At 37.6% G+C, this 20,802-nt stretch overlaps 1 protein-coding gene across 5 annotated transcripts in view; it reads right to left on the bottom strand.

Annotated features, from left to right (window-relative positions):
- stxbp5a (syntaxin binding protein 5a (tomosyn)) overlaps nt 1–20,802 on the bottom strand; it is a 68,462-nt gene that overhangs the window by 20,353 nt on the left and 27,307 nt on the right. For all 5 annotated transcript variants that reach the window (XM_026290815.1, XM_026290816.1, XM_026290818.1 and 2 more), the window contains exons 4-8: nt 19,777–19,877; nt 13,128–13,262; nt 7,775–7,838; nt 6,741–6,824; nt 2,073–2,196 (exon numbers count right to left, since the gene is read on the bottom strand). In XM_026290815.1, coding sequence (XP_026146600.1) covers nt 2,073–2,196; nt 6,741–6,824; nt 7,775–7,838; nt 13,128–13,262; nt 19,777–19,877 — 508 coding nt within the window. The remainder of the gene's footprint in view (nt 1–2,072; nt 2,197–6,740; nt 6,825–7,774; nt 7,839–13,127; nt 13,263–19,776; nt 19,878–20,802) is intronic.

Genomic DNA, 20,802 nt, shown 5'->3' with positions numbered 1-20,802 from the left:
GTTAAATCATCTGATGAGCAAGAAGCCATTCACATATTTCCGATTGAAATAGGAAGTTTTCTAAACAAGTGTTCTGTTCATTTTAGGGGTGTAGTAGCAAATAGGGGGGTTCATATCCAATGGATTAAAGCCACAAAACTTCCTGCACATTTTCAAAACTTAAAAGAGTGAAGTTGTCATTTGGCATTTTAAGAGGAGACTTTACAGCCAACAATCTATCAAGAATTATGTCACCAATAAGTAGACGACTGCAGAGGCTGAGGGTGTCATTTGGAAAAGAGCCTCTCTCTCCCACAGACATGATGTGTGTCACAGAACTACATAAGCACTTTCACAACAAACAGAAATGTTCACTCTAAAACACATTGATTTATGTAATTTTCTTCTCCTCCAAAGCAGTTTGTTAAACGACGATCCTTAAAATGTTAACTTTCCCCCAAAAAATCTTTGAAATGAAAATGGTGATTCCAGGATTTCAGTCTTTAGTTGGGCTCAGAAGAATATTTTTGCCTCATGACCAAAAAGCTCAAATACTGCGTTTAAAATAATTTATAAATAAATAAATAAACTTAAAGAATTGTGCTGTTTTTTTATTTTATTTAAATACACAAAGTAAAATAAGAAAAAATGGAACAGATTTTTAATATGGCTAAAAAAGAAAAAAACAGCGGGGCTAATTCCTCTCTAAACAGGGCCTACTAATGCCTATGGATTGAAAACACAAAAATTCTGACAATATTTTTATGGCCTTTCCCAATTAGTTTCTAAGGGCCCTATTTTAACGATCTAAATGCAAAGTGTAAAGCGCATGGCGCAGGTGCACTCAGGGTGTGTCCAAATCCACTTTTGCTATTTTAACGACGGAATGGGTTGTCCCTATTCTCTTAATAATGTTCAATAAACCAATCAGAGTGTCATCTCCCATTCCCTTTAAGAGCGAGATGCGCTGGTGCCACGGCGGATTGCTATTTACAGGGCGGAATTTGTTAGTAGAAAAGCTGAAGAATATTATGTAAGGGATAAAGTCTCATGCGAAGAAACTTTAACTTCGCGCACGAGCAGATCATCTACGGGACAAGCAGGAATCCACCAAAGCTTCCCGAGGTGAATAAGGCTTGGGATGAAATATTATTTCATTCATCATTATAAGTAGTAAGAGGGTGAATTGCAAATAGGTAGCCTAATTCTAATACACGCAATGACTATTCATGATTACATTTTTATATTTATGTAGCCTACACAATAATATTCTTTTACACTGTTATCCTTTTGTTTTTAATATTTGGCATGTTTGTGTGATGCACATCCCTGTGTGTATTAAGCAAAGTCAATGCGCACTGTGGACCCAACCAGAGGTGCATTTTCTACCAACGCGCTCTTTAAATAACAAAAAAATCTTGCACAATTGACTTTAGACTTTAGACCAGGTTTGAGTTGTTCTATGGCGCAGTCTAATTTAAGCTCCTTAAAATAGCAATGCGCCTGAACACACCTCTTTTTTAGACCAGAACACCTATGGGCCCACAAATGGGCAAGAATGCATTTGCTAATTAAACGACGTGGCGCTGGATGGGAAAATGAGAATGGTGCGGACTAAAACTAGCAAACACACTTGCGCTTCGCCTTGTGTCGCATTGGGCCGGGTGTATGATAGGGCCCTAAATCTGGCTGTTTGATGTTCTCCTCTCATGAAGGGGTTCTTGTATAAAGAGCAGACCGTAGTGGAGTATCTTCAATAGAGCAGGCAAGGCCGTGCACTAACAGGAAGCACATGACCTCACCTCACTCATCACTAAAGACCACAATGCAGACAGTCTACATGGAGGAGCAAAATGAAAATTAAAGCTTCACTTGAAATGGAAATCAGAAAAGGGGAGGTGATTGTTTTAAGCTCCTTTGTGAAGAAAGGGGAGAAAAATCAAATTACAACCCTGCATTAACAAGTCTTTGTGATACAACCTTTTGAAATAGACATGAGAGCAATTAATTTTGCAACCCTTATCCTGACAAAAAATGAATTTGAAGAAAATGAGTTTGTGTGTTTGAGCCAGAAAAAGAGAAAGATCACTAACCGTGTGGCGTGATTGTCTGTGCGGGCTTGGCTGGGGACTTTATATTCCATATGGTCAGTGTGCCGTCTGAGTGACTACAGATAAACTGCTTCCCTTCGTGGTGCCAGGCCACAGAATGGATCGCCTGTAAGTGAGAATGACAGTTCAAGACAGGAAAAGAGCAGGAAACAAAGGTTAGCAATGCTTGCATGGGGAGAGGCAACTCAGTGGAAGATTTCCTAATAGTAACTCACACCGGTAATGCCCAAGAACATGACCCAGGGGTATATGTTGGGTCTAGCCAGGTTGAATAAAGAGGCATGCTAGGATAAGTGAAAAAAACTGTCTTTCTGGTGTTGAGCATCAATACAATTGCAACAAACATTGAAGCTTGTTGTGTAGGTCTGTTATACACATTCTGAATATGTGGCTTCGATGCAACCACAACAATAGGAACCAACAGTTGTGAGGATTAATATCATTGTGATATTTTGAATTTTTCAGGATTTCTTGATGAATAGAACGTTTAAAACACCATTTATTGAAAATTTAGGAACATATATTGGAACATAACCTATTGGAACATATATTAACCTTCCCATAATTCTTTTGTTGCACATCAGTAGCTGTGTTTTTATATAGCTTTGTTTTGTACTGTTATTGTATTGACTGAAGGCTCAGGCAATACTATAGGGAAAACAGTCAGGCCAATATAGCACAATGAATGGTACAGAATTGAATCAAGATGAAGAGAAAAAGAGAGAATGCACAGCATGAGACTGAAGTATCGAGAGAAAAGGGAGCCAGTGAAAGCACAAAGAAGACTGAAAGAGAATTCTCATTATTTTCTAATTAAGCGCAGTCTCCTCTTGTTTAGCATAATGATGGCGGCTCTATCTCTCTCTCCAGCAGACAGTGGGAACGAACCTCAGCAGACCTAACTAATCAATGAACCGAGTGCAACATCATTACAGGAGCATCCAGAGAGGAGGAGCCAGATGAACACACGCACCCACACACACAAAAATATGCTGAAGCACATTCACAACACCCCACTATGATTAGAAAGGATTATATTGCTTGCATAATATATGTTCTGAAGGTACAGAGCAAATGGATTTGAAACACAATTATTCAGCATAAATGTGTTTTACTAAACAAATGACATCCAATGAAGTATGAAACAAACTATTCAGAATTGCATTACATACATTTTCATTTCTGCAGAATATAGTATACGCCAGAATGTAATTTTTTTGAATGCATGGATTACCTGAATGGGCTTCTACATTTGCCAAAATATGCAACAGAACACAGCATGGAATACTGTATCCTATAAAGAAATGCACTTGACCAGAACTTCCTGATGAATAAACTGCAAGTATCTTAATATTGTCCATGATTTTTATCAGAACAAGAATCAGATAAAAATGCAGACTACCCCATTTTATTGTGCAAAGCCTGAGTAGCACTGGTGGAAAAATGCATGCAAAAAAGGGGGAATAAGGTTATATTTTAATAATGTCTCAAATGTTAATGAAATCAAATATATAAATAATAATAAAAAGAGAGAGAGCTGTAAGGCAATAACCAGTAGCAGACATCCATATTCAGATTAGTGATTGATCAGAATACAGTTCATTGTTAAATTACAATCACTATCTATAGTGATAATTCAGTGGCTGATTCCTAAAATTCATAAATGTAAAAGGACAGGTCATACAAATTGATTTCTAAATTAGATTATCGACCTTGTTGGGTTGGTTGTATCCTTGAATACCCTGCAGTACACTAGTATTCCATAGCTTCTGACTTGTAATTACACTCATACAGTGACAAGGACATGTGGGATGACTGTATGGATGTGTGTGTGTATGTCAGCTTGAGAAAGTACTATAGGATATGCCACCTGCCTTATTATCAACACCTTAAAAATACCAGGACCTCTAGCTCCACTCCCCTCTACTCTATCCTCTATATGTTTCTCTCTCTCTTCGTCACACTCTTGGAGATACCCACAGAGACAGGGAACTGTGACACTGTCATACCTCTGACACATGCACGCACACAGAGGCCCAATTAGAGCTAAAGAGGTCTGCTGGCTTTACTGCAGGCAGCCACAACCCGCCTCTTCAGTCCAAAAATATTGCTGCCACTGCCCTCACACACACAAAACACATCATTCCTAGAGTGAACTTCAAGCCATCCGTAACAGGGTCATCTTCTCCAAAAATGACTACTGTAGATGTGTATACATACATCTATATATATATATATATATATATATATATATATATATATATATAAATCATATATTAATTACAGCAAGAGCTTGTTATCAATATAACTGTTCCTCATATTTACAGTTAGGGACAGTATTTTGACTTAGACAATAAGCAATACCCTAGCAACAACTCTAATCACCCAAGCAACCACACAGCAATGACATCACATAAAATATATAACATACATGAAATTACCCGCAGCAGTCGGTGCTGATAACTTAGCAGGCAGTGCACCGACATATAATGCTGTTACCTTACAGGCGATCCAAGCTCGAATCCTGGCTTGAAGACCTTTCCTGTCCCCGCCCCCTCTCTTTATCCCAATTTGCTTCCTGCCGTGTCTACACTGTACTATCTTCATAAAGATAAAAAAAATTAAGCCCAAAAAATTACCTTTAGGAGATCTATACAGGTGGAGCTGGGGAAGGTGAAGGGTTTCTGCAAGCACTTTGCAAACTACTACAGAAAACACTGGTCAAGTATTTGAATATTAAGCAGCAAGCTCATTGGCCGCTGACGCAACAGAAACCAATCAGCTGCACCATGTAGGTATATGTGATCACTAGCAGTCTGTGTTCAGGCCAATCTCTGTTTTTATGACGGAACTTTGTATAGATGCAATGAAAAATTTAGTTTATTATTTATATCTCACTTTATATCGCACACAAAAATTATGAAATGAAAGATTAGAAGGAGAGGGGAAACGAAGATGGAGAAAGCAAGATTATTAAAATCTCTATCAAACAGAAAGTCTGTCCTTTATGCTACTTGCACTGATCCTTTCCTTATCCTTAGTTCAGCATTTCCAACCATCTGTAACCGCATAACTCCTTACCGCCTCAGTGCTAATTCTGCTGCTAACTGCACCTCAGTGACCCCTTCAGCACTAATAGCTTCCCATGATCTGATATGATGTTAATTCTGCTGTCTATTGCACTTCTGTGACCCCTTCAAAGATAAAAAGGTTCCCAGGCAACATCTGCATAACTAAAGACAGTCTGATCAACCTGTCTGAGCCTTTTCCTGGTCTCTCCTTCATAATTATAAACAATAAGGCACTATGGGGGGTCTGATGGACAATAGGGTTTCATGGTACGAAAATGACACCTTGCTACCCCTACGGAGCAGTGAATTGTAGGACATTTATCTCTGCTGTACTAATCAATCAAGTTAAATGAAGGCAGGAATATATCAGACATCCAGCCAGGCACAGTCATTCATCAGGGTACAGATGAGTTGTCCTCTGAGAAATTAACTCTCACTCTCACACACAACACACGTATACGCTAACACACCAATGAGGGAGTTACAACAAGAGATGGGTTTGACATGTGCATGTGTGTGTGAGTGTGTGTGTGTGTGTGTGTGTGTGTGTGTGTGTGTGTGAGTGCTTGCATGTCTGGGGGGGGAAAGCGTGTGTCAGTTTTAATTCCTTTGCACTTTTCTTTGGGCACATCATGCTCATCATAATAACTAATTTACGCTGGCTGCCACTGTTGACAAAAGCCATCGAACCAGATTAAACTGGAGTGGCAGATTAACTGTATGTTCTATGGGGGCTTTTCAGATGCATGTTAATAATTTCCAGGACAGTCAGACAAAAAAGACTATTTCTGGAAAAAATGTAAAATGAAATGTTCAAAACCATTTCAAGAGATACTTGGCCAATAAATGGATTTATAGCACAGCTGAAAGGTGACATTCCTCAAATTTCCAAGTTCATCCACTTTTAGCACAGTTTATATGTAAAAAGAAAATGAAAAATCAGATTTTTTTAAATAAATACTTTCACTCAGCAATGATGCTTTTATTTGACCAAGAGAGACAGTACATTGTAAAATTATATAATGTTACAAAAGCTTTATATTTAAAATAAATTTTGTTCTTTTGAACTTTCGATTCATAATTATTATATTAAAAAGTATTTGAGAAAATTATAATATTTAAAGTAGTTTGTTTTCAATCAATCAATTAATCAATAGATTATTGATTAGTTAATTAATGGGTTTAAGAACAACAACCAGTAGACTGAACAAACATACAAACTGTAATCCTCCTGTAGCTATAGTGCTCACTTTGCTGTTCAGTAAATAAGTTGGGGGAACATGTTGTAACCTAATGAATATGAATGAGTAATGAGTTTATAATGTGTCCCTCCACTTTTCAGAACATTCCTGAAGAAGACCCCAATATGAATGAATGTTTGAGAATAGGAAAAACTTACAGTAGCATCCAAAGTACACACTGCCACTTATTTTATATCTTCCTATGATGCTGTAGCACCAAGCTGAACAGACTACTGTATGTCTCATAAATATTTGTGCAACGCATTTCCATATTCTTAGCATTTGTGCCACTGCAGGCGACAGGAGCCTGGAATTCAACATTGTGTGACAATACATACCTCATCATAAGTGTATCGGTAGTCAGCTCTCTTTGATTTCAAATCCCACAGCACTACGATCCCAGACTCAAATCCTATTATGAGCTGAAAGAAGAAGAAAGATGTGGGGGGAACAAGAAAAGAAGCAAAATATGCTGTGAGGCTGTTGAACCTGACCTGTAAACTGATGAGAGTTCATGGAGGTGGTGATGTAAATCTGAAAGTAAATGATGCGTTTCATCAAATAAAACATTAAATAGCTGTTTGAGAAAATTCTAGTCCTTTTTTCTGATTTGTTAATCCAAACAAACCTTCATTCTCCAACAAAATCAATGAATCAGACAAAACATTCAGCTCAAAACATGGAAGAAATGTGCAAGTTATCAACATAATTCAACTCTGCATTTATTATGAAAGAAATGGCTCACCAGAAAATGAAAACTCAACTCAAAACCTCTTTGTTTTTAAAGATTCAGTGATTGTCTATGAATTGATAAAGTGTCAGAGTTCTGTCAGCCAAGAGGGTGGGACAATGTGTCTAAGGACTTTAAGACCCATTAAGAACTGAGTGGACTTTTTATGGATCGATGCCCCGTTCAGGGGCAGAAGTGGGATGGGAGAGAGAGAATAGATCGTCACTATAAAGGCGCCTATGAGGAGCTCCCAGCTGCCAGAGTAAGAGACAGACAGTTTTTCATCCATACAAAGGCAAAACCCCAGCAGGTGTGTGTGCCGGTCTCTCTGCTCCCTTCTGACTGTGTGCTGGCAATTAGCGAAGGTAAAATGAATGTCTAAAAAGATGTATTTGGAAGTAGCTGGAGCATTTGTTCACCTCCTTCATATCTCCTCGATCATTTGTTTTCAAAAACAACATAATTTGCTAACAAGCTGTGTGAGATTAGACCCAATTACTGAACTGTGCTGCACTGTAGGAAAGAAATGTTATGAGTTCAGAATGGAAAAAAACAAGAGCGTTGTGTGAAGTAAGGGAAATGAATTATTCATGTCAGGAATGGTTGATTTGTTTTCATGTAGTTGTGTAGGGATCGCCTTACCTTGCCCTCATCCATAGGATTGTCACTAATGTGAACGACTGGGCCGGGGTGGGCCTTGGAGGACCTGTAAGAGAAAGACAGGTTTGGGATTGGTGTTAGGCGAGGAGACAGGATAGAGGAGTTCAAACACATAATGGGAAATACAGTATGAAGAAAGTGAGGAAAGGATCCTTGGGGATGACTGTGAAAAACATTTCCAAAATTAATAACTACATATATAATGAATCATATTAATCTCTATTTGGATGACAATTCCTTTCAATAGACAAATACACACTTATCAGAGCAAATAAAACAATGATATATTCAGTCTAGAGAATTTTTCATAACGATTCAAATCCCCCAAACGGTTTGATGGCATGAGTTTAGATACAGCACTGGCTGGGATCATTGAGATTTATCACCACTAAAATGGGATTTTTCTCATAAAAAATATCTTCATTAACAATGCATTACAAAATCCAGGAGTGGGATACTTGCCATGCAAAGCTGTTCAAAATGAAAGGGTTTTACATAATGCTTCGAATAATTCATGACAGGCTCCTATAGAGGCATCTTATATTTGATGTTGTCCAACTGAAACCAACCTAATCTGAATTTTTCCATCCAGATGCTTACTCCATTAGGCTTTTGAAATATGAAATGTATAAGTCTCCACAGACATTCAGACCTCAATAATATTCACAGTTAAAATTTCATTAAATACATAAAAGAAGCTTTGAGATCTCCCCGGGACACAATGGTGTAAGCGAGAAATTTTACAAGACTACTACTGCCCACTCATTTGCAGCCAATGAATAATATGCCATCATTACTTTAGTTAAGAAACAGCCCAGTAGATCGGAAAGAGCAAAATGTTTCATTCTAATAAATACAGGCCTAATAAAAAGACAGCATATACTGATACTTTAATTTACAGAACCCTTCTCTCTATTCATCACAAAACAAGCTGCCTTGCCATCAATAGGTGCTACTTCAGCTAGCAATATTGTGGACACCCATAAGCCACTGATTGTACTGGCAGGAGTCTTATTCCTTTGTACCCTCTGACTACCCAGCAGGCCAACGGTGTTATTGACGGCTCACAGGCACAGCCTTAGACACCTATAGTGGTGACAGCCGTGGCCTAGACAGGGGTCCTTCTGTCCCCTTCAGCTACATTCTGTTGAGCTACAGTGTGATGAGGAGAGACGGAGCCTTATACATCTGTTACTGTGATGGAGCTTCGACAGACAGGGGTCCTGATCTGCGTCTGCGACCTAACTGACAGGTACATGGGGAATAAAAATCTGTAACACAGGGCCCCTCACCTGCTCACCATTACAAAATACTGTATATATGATATTTCTTTAAATATTGCAGTATTTATTATAAATTATTTATCTGTGCAACCTTGTTCATGCAACAAAATATCACTACAGTAAAAAAAAACAATCCAGCAATTTAGTCAATTCCCTATGGATAAAATCAAGTCCTGCCTTACAGGTTTTTTTTTTTTTTGGTTTTTTTTTGGAGCGGCCATTTCACTCTGATATACATCACATTAGTGAAGACTTTCACAACTTCTGTTTCATGCCAACTTTAAGGGTGTTTTCACATGTGATTTCTTTAAAGGAACACTCTATCCATTCAGCCAATCTCTGGGTCTGGCGGTAGCGCTTTTAGCTTAGTTTAGCATAGATCATTGAATCTGATTAGACCATTAGACCGTTGGAATGTAAATGTAGTTCCTAGCCATATAGGCCAAAAAAATGGCAAATTTCATTTTCTGTTAGTCTTAGTACATGATGTAACTACAGAAGAGTTTAAAATAGGAAAAATATTGAAACTCTTTGGTAAGTTTTGAGTGAGATGCTAACGGTCTAATCAGATTCAATGATCTATGCTAAGCTAAAGCTAAAAGTGCTACCACCAGACCCAGAGATAGGGCTGAATGGATTCGAAAATGGTAAAAGTCAACTGTTTAACTCTAGGGGAGTTGGAAAATGAGCCTATTTTTTTTTTTTTAAAGTGGAGTGTTCCTTTTTTTTTTTTTTTTTTTTTTTTTTTTTTGCCAGTGTTTTTTAAAAAGTTTAGTTTTAGCTTAAATTAGTTTGAAAATGACTTAATTTAATTATCCCAAATAGAGTTTATTATAAGTCATTTACTGATTCGGCCATAAAAGGATGTGTTTAAAAAATGAAACATTAATTATGCACATAACATTAATTATGATACTGTATGTACATACATATTATTATCATATTATGTATCAATAATTGCTAAGAAATTATCTTTAAAGATAAATGACGTGCATTATTTTGACAAAATAATTCAAAAAAGTTCACACAGGACAGGTATTTCAATGGAAGTATTTCACTTCATTTTAACAAAATTTCCATAGAGATTAGGAGGCATGGTTAATCTCTTATATTTTATTGCATTTTTTAAACAATCCAAACAGTCCCAAAAGTACACATATTTATTATTTAAAATATGTAACCACAATGCTCATTTGAGGTCCTAATTTCACCACATGAACAGATATAAAACAGCATTTTGGCCATTTTTAAAATAAATCTTATCTAAAGCCTCCATTTGTAAGCAGTAGTATTCATCTTCTCTGTCTGATATGATGAAATGTTCAGTAATCTAGCAGAGAAGAAAAATGTAACCTATCCTCACCCGGCACAGTAACCAAATTCAGTTCATGAGGTCAACGAGTACATTTGGCACAAAATTAGCCCTGTTTAGTTAAAAGACAGAGAGTGAGCGGGAGAGAAAGAAAGCGAAGGAGGGAGCAGTAGCACCTTCACACTGAGGTCAAGGTGGCAAACGTGTTGATAGAGTGACGGATATTAACTACTCCATTCCTGAGACCTCAAAATCCTAATTTACGCTCCCTCCAATCCCTCAACCCTTACTTTAGCAGAAACAGGCTGGTTTTAGAGAGCTGATCACTATGGCAACAAGAATAGGAAGGGCAAAATCTCATTCTGTAACTGCCGCCCTCACTCTTATTCACTCAAGACACCTTGTGATTACATAATTTCACCATTTCACCTACCTAAACCCTCCTACCCACAATTTTTTGAGGTCCAAAATAATCCTCACACTACCTTTTATTCTCATGCTTTCTCTCTGATTGTGAGGAGTGCATGTTGAAATGAAGTTTAATTTCCTGTCATTAGGAAAAACCACAGGGAAAGAGCAACACAGCACAGTATCTGCTTCCATCCCTACCAGCTGCGTGTGTGCACGTGTACACGTGCGGAATCCAAGATGCAATTCGTTTACATTTTAAGTGAGTGCATCCATTTGCTTTAAGCAGTAACACGTCGTTCAAATCGAGTCTCTGAAATGGATGTCAGTTGGTTAACAGACTCTGTATTAATTTCATTAAAGTTTCTGCTATATACTGTTTTAATGACTGTATGAGTACGTATGCAATCCCAGCCTACTGCTGTCTGCTTAACCTTGGCCAAGGAGAGATCCGTACATCAGTGGCTTTGTTGGCGGAGATTTGGATTTATGACAGAGTACTGTCACACCAAAAGACATGCAAAGACTGAATTGTGGAGACAATCTGTTTGTCCAGAGGGCATGCTGGCATTTCCTCACTTGCACCCAGTCTGTATACCTGAGAACAGCTTAAAAATTGCACCACCTGCTATTGTAACCCTTGTAACATGCCTCGATGTCCCCGTGTCAATATGGCATCACACCTCTCCATTATGCCCACCTTTAATCCCCTGACAGCCCACACAGTCAAAGTGCCAACTTACATGCCCCCATACTCTAAAACAACACTGTGCTACTGAAACCTGCAGCAACAAACTGTTTTTCTCAATGTCTGGCATCATGCCTACATCACCCACCACCATGTTATCAAGCCTACAGCAGAGTGGCATGCCAGATTTCTCTCTCTCAAACAGGCACACACCATCTTGGTTAGCTGCTGTGGTGTAGCTACTACTGTGAAGTGCATTCTGAGAGTGTGTTCATGGAGAAGGATGTTTCTGAACACACTTGAATGGCACTGATTTAAAGACAATTTCCTTGTTTTTTGAAGTATTATATATGTCTGATTAATTATGATAAAACATTAATCTAGCATGAAAAATTGCTAGTAATGCATCTCATGTGTTTAACCTTCTCAAATGTCATTAATTTAAAAATTATGTTATGAATTTGATCATGTACAAATAAAAATGATTTAACTTACATATAATATTTAGATTTTTTTTATATTTTGCTTAGCACTACAATAGCATGATACCCCCCCCCCCCATCTGATGAATTCATCAACTTCAAACATTGAAACCTGGTATTTATTGCAATAAATAAATAAGTACTGACCTTCAATTTACTGGAAAAATATTACATATTTTTAGAAAAGCAAATACATTATTTATTATACATATTATTTAACATTTACATTACATTTTATTTTATAAATTGTTTATTTAATATATAATGTGTATTCTAATACCGTATATCGCTAAAATACTGGTGTTAAATTGTATTTAGACATTTACTTAATATTTTGAAAACTAAGAGAGAAAATTTATTATTAATTTATTATTTATTAAAATATTAAATTATATAAAATATTTTTTTATCAGAAATACGATTTTATCACAAAATTAAGTTCTGACCTTATTTTGTGCCCTTCTTGTGGAAAGTACCTTTAACATTTCTTCAATTCACTGCCCAATAATAATCTTCCATTGTTATTTATTTGTGATTTATGCTAATGTGATGTGACTGACGTATGTGTAATATGTTGTGTGTTTACGTGTGAGAGAGACAATGGAGAAAATGCCCTGCTCAGTGACGTGAGAGTAAAGCCACGTTGATTGCCCATTTAGTCTGTCACTACAGGATCAACAGTAAAGGGCGGAGCAGCTCTTTCAACAATTGCCCTTCCTGTCGCAAGGGACACAGCGTGTCTGTCTGCGAGTGTTCGTGTGCGTAAGTACTAAAGCAAGAGGCAAGACAGGACATCTGTCTATACTAACACTGATCCGATCTGACACCTGTAAACACATATGTGTGTGTGCGTGGCTACACTGTCTGGGTCTCAAAGGCACTGCAGCCTTTTCAATGGGTCAGGGAGGAAAACAAAACTGCTGACAAAATGTTTGAATGAATAATTGAAGAACCTGTGGTACCTACGCAGAAGAGCGATGGAGGGAGAGCAGGTGAATTGACAATTTAAAATGGGATTTGATTGAAATGATGGCTTAGTTACAAATAAAACATAACAAGGCTACAGGAACAATGACAGATGTGACATATATGATATATTACAAATACGATTCCAGGTTTCAGTGAGATTACATTTCATTTCAAATGTGTGTGTGGCACTCACAGTTCAATGGCTTTGTTCCACATGATGGTGTATCCTGAGAGGGTAAAGGACTCCACATTCACAATGTGGATGTTTCCTCGTTCCGAGCCGATGTACAGCCATTTACTTTGGAAGGGCAGATGACAGAACGTTATCCTGCAAAAGAGGAATGTAGAGAGAGAAAATGTGTTATTATTTGCAATTCATAAGAAACGGCTCCCATACTCAAAAACACTTTACCCAGAAAGGCCTCATATGTCTCCGCTGAAAATGTAATATACTTTCTTATCTTAATTATCTTTCTCATCTGAATTTATTAGATACAGTCAAAATGATATATCTTTTATTGTAATTTCCAGGGTCATATTAGGTTATTTTTGTCTGGGGCCATTAGGAAAATTGTAAAATAAATTTGGATCAACGCTGAATCTTGATCCAGCAGCCTGTATTCTAAGGATTCTCATACTTCATACTTTAAATTATATGGTTTGGCTGCTCAAAAGTTGCTGCAAGATGTAGCATATTGCTGCAAATTGAATATTTGAGCAAACCTCATATAAGAGCACAATAGATTAGATACACTGGAACTCTTGAAGGTTGCCCTTGAAGGTTTCTTTTGGAATATCAATCCATTTCAGTTCTATAAAATAGTGGGAAGCTAATGTGAAGTAGAAAGATGGACTCTGCACTCATCCATGCATGGATGTAACTGAAATAGGAATTTGTATTAAAGGGGTAATTCACAGCTGACAAGATGGGGGTTTAATAAGCAGAAACTGCATACATAGAGAAAAGGGTGGTAACACCCATAATGCAAAATGCTCGATCAGACTTTCTCTGAGAAGGGACTTTTGCTGACAAATAAATGGTGCTATCTTTGTGCAGGGAACACAGTAAAATCATACACATTGTTCATTTATTTTACTGCAATACAAATTAGGTTAAAAGACGTTGGTCTCTTTTAGTTACTTGTAAAGTTTTTTACAGCACATAGCTTAAATGGTGACTTTAAATTTCCCCCTTATTATTATTTTTGAGACCCCAGTGATCTGTAGTGTCTCTTTTAGAGTTTCAAAAGAGATGTCACAACCTGTGCCCTGATTTACCAAGACACCAACGTCTGTGATTATGCTGTGATTTCAATAAAACACTTTTCTCCAATTTACTGGAGATTTATTCAAATTTTATAGACTCTATGCCAACAATTGAATCATATGTTTACTTCTCCTAAGCAAAGTAGGAGACACATCCGAGACGGTTCATAACATTTCTGACTCCCTCAAGTCTCCAAAAACTATGAAAGATCAACCTTTGAGAAACAGCATTTTTCTGTGGAAACTACCGGTAAGATAAGCAAAACCGAAAGCTAGCATATGTAATATTTAGCGCATTCAAAGTCAGGATATTGACAGTCACATGCTGCATCAAGGAACCACATGATTTTCTTCCAATTAAATATGTTTGCATGTAATTTACGACATTCCTGAGTATAAAAATGCTTAGTTTAGCTTGAGCTACAGTTCTGCTTACTCCAACTCAAATGTACTTTCCTGTACGTCCCAGAGGGATGAAAGTTACTGAAGTCAAAGACTGAGCTACTACATATTGAAATATTACTCAGTTTAAGTTCTATCTAAAGTATTAATTTTCCCAAACTCACATGCATCTTAATGAAAAAGTGCTTTTAGAAAAGTGGGCATATGGTATTATTTTATGAACAAAAGGCTTGTTTGTTTTGGTGCTGTGCAAACGGCTTGCCTCTCACCCCTTTCACACTGCTTTTTCCCTGCAACACAAGTGCACACAAACACCTGCCCCCAACACTTCACACCAGCACCTTATTTATATATTCATGAGTGGAAGAGTGTTGAGAGAAATACCATGCATCAAACTCAACACACTTCTTCCCTGTCCATCAGAAGCCGCTTTCACACTGCCATTCTGGCGAATACATGGGTAAAGTGTTCCGGCAATTGTTCCCGGGTCGCTAGATTTTGCACTTTCACACTGCCAGTGATTACCCGGGATATGTGCGTGCTTTCACACACAACCCGTAAAGATCCCTAAAAGACATGTGACATCAGGGCGTGACGTGTAATGTATGAGACGAAAACGTTAGGCACGTTATACATTCACTGAAGCAAGCAAACGATCTCAGCGTCAGCGCGGAAAGTGAGGAACTAACTGATCTCTGCTTCATTACAGTTTGCACATTTTTTTTTCATCGCGAACATTGATCTTCCTTCAAAACAGCCGGTAAAAGAGTCACGCGATAACGCGTGTCATCACTTCGACACGGCATTAGATCTGGCTTTTTTTCACACAGTGCTCATCCCGGATCGAACCCGGCAATGTTACTAGGTCCCCGACCCGGGTTCAATGCCGGAATCAATCCAGGGACATGGTTGCTTTTACACAGAAGGCGACCCGGCAATGTTCCGGCAATATGCCGGGTCCGATGTGCAGTGTGAAAGGGGCTAGACAGATGCGAGATGGAGAAGAAACTGAAAGAGGACACAAGTTGGCTGCTGACTGCTCTCTATTTTTCTCTCCCTTGAGAAAGGGCAAAAAGAAAAAAAATATTTAAGAGAAAACATAAGAGGCTTTCAAAGAAAACACACATGCAATTTTATTTAAAATGTATGAATGAAAAACTCCAAACACAAACAGCTTTCAGAAGGCACTCGTTTAAATATAGCTATGCAATACAGCTCTACACAAACTATTAGTTGAAATTAATCATTTATATTTTTATATAGTACAATTATACATATCTTAATATTTATGTCTACATTATGTCATTATCTCAGGTAAGTGATCATTCTGTCAAAAGTACTATCCGTTTCTTTAATTGCAAAATGCTTAAGTGGAAAAAAAGTTATGTATTTGAGACCTTTCTGGCACCTTTTCCATAATTAGCTAATGCTCCTTCTTTAATGAATTCATTAATTAGCACAGGAAAAAATGAATCACTTCTATTACTGCGAGTGTGTGTGTCATGTAACACAGAGAATTTAAAATGACATCCGCACATCTACTCCAGGATGACTAGGCAAGATTTATGACCAAATCAAAACACATATTTCACTCCATTCACTTGTATTATTTTTATACTTTTATATTTTGTATCCTCTAAAAAATTTGTATTTTTTCAATTTTCATTAAGAAATTGCTGTTCCCTGCCATTTATGTAGTTTTTTACTATAATGAACCTTTGGTCACAGCAATGTCAGTGAAATCTGAGCCATACAGTTTTTTTTCCCCACCTTTTTTATTTCTGTTCAGAAGAACCAGACACAACCACGTTTACAAATATCAATGGCCCTCCATGTGTGAAAGTGAGGTGTGCATTTGTTCAGATGGCTTTTCTGTGAACGTGTGATAATGAGCTAAATGAGTGTATTAGCATGACAGACGGATGCCCTGCACTCCTGACATTTGGCTTGCTCTTTAATAAGCCTTCGTCCTGCAGGGACACACACACACACACACACACATACAAGCAAAGAGCAAATCCATTCAGGAACAGCCTTAAAAACCTGCCAACCTCCCTGATCATCCGTTATGTTACAGCACCAGGATGGCGACTGTAAAACATTGTGTCTGTAAGGTCATAACTGCTTCAAAAACCTAAACGTTGCCTTTCATAAGGGAAAATTCATTTTACAGCTCTGAATGATGATTGAGACACCGGGCTCACTGAACAAATACAAGAAGATTCATAATCAACGACAGTGTTTTGCTTCAGGCAAGCCAACCGTATAAAACACACAATTGACCAGCTGCACATGTACAATATGGAGGAAAAGAATCTGCTTCGAATGAGCTCTAATCCATTTCCTCCCGTAAACGTTTGTGAAAACAAATATGCAGCATTTAAATCAGTTGAATTTTTGTTTTTCTTATGTGTCAGAATGGTTTGAGTGCAGCAAAAGCATTTAAAGTCAACATAGTCTAATATCTTTTTCCTCCAAAATGCTTTAATGTGCAATCTAGAGAGCATTTTCAGGGAGCAATTTTAACGTTCTATGCCAGGAAAGAGCATTTTTTAACAGGCTGTTTCTCTCTCATCCCTCTCTGGTTGTTGTAACATCTTCCGACAGCTTCTTGTCAGATCGTCAGCTTCTGTGATGCCCACAGTGTCCTGACAGTAGGTCCAACTGTGTTCCTCCCAAAAATATACTTTCCAAAAGAAGCAACCTTCAGCATCTCAGCCCACAAGTCCTTTGTGGGCCGATTCTTGTTCTTGCAAAGACTAAAGTCTCAAACCAGAAGAGACATTCTTCATAAAAGTTAAGACTTGTCCACGCTTCCTAAACACCTCGTTTAAACACGCCCCCACATATCTACATCACTGTGTTGAAAGATTTGCATAACACCACCCAAATGTTTACGCATAGAAAGAAGGCATAACTTTTATTCCTGCTGTAGTATTGTTGTCGCCATGTCGTGGAAACACTGTGAGTTTCCAAAATATGGTTAGGGGCGTAACATTTTCATCACACACTTGAGATATTAGACCAATCACAATGCACTTGACAGCCAGCCAATCGGAGCACACTTCACTTTTCATAACAACGAGCTTTATAAAAATCAACGTGTTTCAGAAAGGCAGGGCACAGAGGAACAACAATAATGAGGTAAATAATGTTTTTTGAACACGTAAACACATTTCTGTGTTCTCACTGTTATACGTAATGATGGAAGCCATCTACTTCATCTTTAATTTGATAATATTACTGAATTTGATCCAGATGTAGTATTTGATACAAATGTGATTATCTCAGCTTTTTGCTCAAAATGTAGTTTTTTTATGAATCCTACCTACATTAAAGTGTTGATAAATGCTTGAAGCAAGAATACATATATTTTTTTTCTTAATTTTTAAGTAGAGGGTCTGATCTTTATTTTGACGTTTTGCATGTTCAGATATTCATACAACATAATATTCTGGGGGCCATGACATTTTAGTGAAAATACCCTGAAAACCCTGAAAACTTTTTTCTGACAACTTTTTTCAAAAATGCTGGTGGGGAAAGAGTTAATCAAAAAGTAGTACATTTCAAAACTTACTGAACAAGTTCTGGCATCCAAGTTATTTTATTAAATGTAATATACATTTTTTCAAATACATAATAATATTAATATAATTACATAAAATTATATTCAATAATTCTAAATGGTACGAATCATAATAAAAATTCATATAATCATAAAACTTATATAAAATAAAATCATACAATATAATTCTACATATATAAAATATTATCGCTCAGAAATACATTGCATTACGCTAGAAAAAAAAAAAAAGTGTTCTCAATGCCAATTCATGTTAACATTACAGCTCAACAGAGAGATGATACCGTTTTTCTCTCAGAGGCACAGCCGCCCTTTTGCAGCCTCAGGGGGGAGACAGGTCGCAAGGGGAAACACTTTCTAAATGTCAGGCACACAGACACATCAGTCCTATACTTATGACCCCTACCTGTACTTTCTGAGGCAGATGCACATGTGCAGAGACCCGTACACACACAAACACACAGTTATGTGGTCAAAACGTGTTCGACCCTGAAAGCCGCTGTTGGCGAGTTGTCACTCTCATCAACAGAAGCAGTGCAGATTATAAGTGAAGGGCTGCCTCATGTCTTATCAGAGTCAACAGCTGTCCAAACCGAATCAGAAGGTTACAACCTTCCTGCACTGATCTATAGCTATGAGTGTGATTAAATGTCTCACACATTCTTCAACTCTTGCCACAAAGCTACAACACTTATTGAAGTGTCCTTAATATGAACACATGCCACTGTTGATGATACTGTTTCAAATAAGTAACTTTTTTGCTTTTAAAGGAGACATATAACGGAGAACTGAATGAAATAAAACAGTGTGATATCATGCAATGTAAATACATCTTTCATAACTCGCCTTCTAGTGTACTAAACTATAAAAAAAATACTGCAAATCATCTGGAAATCTGCCTGTTTTTAACACTGTGTAGAACCAAGTACAATGCAATAAGCTTTACCGCATATGATGGTCATTAAAAGGAATAGTTCACCCACCAAAAATATTTGGAACATAAAAGTCAACATTTAACATGTTCCACAGAAGACAGAAAGTCATACAGGTTTGGAATGACATTAGGGTGAGTATAAGACAGCATGACTAATATGAGCAGTAGTGCAGGAAACCTTGATTTGATGTAAAAGCTGAATTAATAAATAAACCGCTTCCAAAAAAGTAAAAGGCTTTCTACATTAGTTACATTTTTCAATTTTACCACTACTGTTTGCAAACATGACTACACATGTTGACTCGCCTCCCTGTGCGACCACCAGAGAATGACTGTTGTGCTCTGGTTTGCACCTGAGTACCAACAGTGAGTGAGCAAGGGAAACTGAATAAAGGGAGTTAAAGAGAGAAACAGAGGTATCAGATGTGAGTATGTGTGAAACGTAGTTTGCAAACCAGACAAGAGTTGTCGGCGATTCTTCGTTCAATGTGAACGCATCAGCATCTGAATGCTACCCCAGATAGTCGTGCAGTGTGAAAACAACGGGGAACCGATGACTTTGAAAACCATGCAGTGTGATCTCAGCATAACACTGATCAGCAGTCTGCATGCACACACACGCTCAGAGCAAGTGTAGATTAGGTGACCGTGACTGACCTCTCCTTGTTGAACTTGAGTGAGTGCAGCACAGCTGGTCTCTTCTGTCGCAGGTTCCACAGGTGAATACTATCATCAGCCAAAGCACTAACCAGAGCCCCCTACGAGACAGAACAAAGAAAGAGACACCATTTACACAACCTTTGGAATAAAGCCTTATGGAACACCTTGTATCTCACATTATCTACAAGCAACACACAGCCGTTTTTAAGTTTGGGGTCAGTAAGTTTTAATTGATTGAAAGTGACAGTAAAGCCATTTATAATGTTACAATAAATAAACAAATAAACACAAATCAATTCAAATAAACACTGTTCTTTTCATACAAAGTATCCTGAAAATACACAAAAATATTTCGTTTTCCACACTGATAATAATAATAATAAGAAGAAGAAATGTTTCTTGAGCAGCATATTAGAATTTTTTTTAAGGATCATGTGATGATGATGTTGCTGTTTGACAATTTTACTTAAAAACAATAAATTCACAATCTCATATTTCATATATATTACTTTGTGATACTTTTGCACAGTTGATTATCATTCAGTGTTTTGTTGGAGGCACTGCCTCTCTTACTTGCTTGGAAAAAAAGCCCCTGACATATACCATACATCTATTCATTCTGCAACATTTCTGGAGGGCTGGAAGATTCGAGATACAGTGATGGGTGGTGAATGTATGTGTGTGAGAGAGAGAGACAGAACTGAGTGGAAAAATAAATCGAAAGAGAGACAGTGTGGGTGGGACAGACAGAGGGGATGGAGGAGGGATGCTACCACTAAATATCTCCTTTCCATCTAGGCACTGGCATACTCAGACTAAAGACACACAGACACTGCCTTTCCTCTAGTTATAGAGGCTGAATATAAAACAGAACAGAGTCTGTGCTTTGTCCCAGGTGTGTGTGTGTCTGTCTGTGCAGGCTCTGCTTGGTCTGTTGAGCCCCAAACAAACACATACACACTGAGACTGAAAGTGCATACACACAAACATGCACTAATGCATGTGTGAAGGAACTCAAAATGA

This window comes from Carassius auratus, chromosome 20, assembly GCF_003368295.1.
Source record: "Carassius auratus strain Wakin chromosome 20, ASM336829v1, whole genome shotgun sequence".
Classification (NCBI taxonomy): Eukaryota; Metazoa; Chordata; class Actinopteri; order Cypriniformes; family Cyprinidae; genus Carassius; species Carassius auratus.
This window is presented reverse-complemented; position numbering and strand designations above follow the sequence as displayed.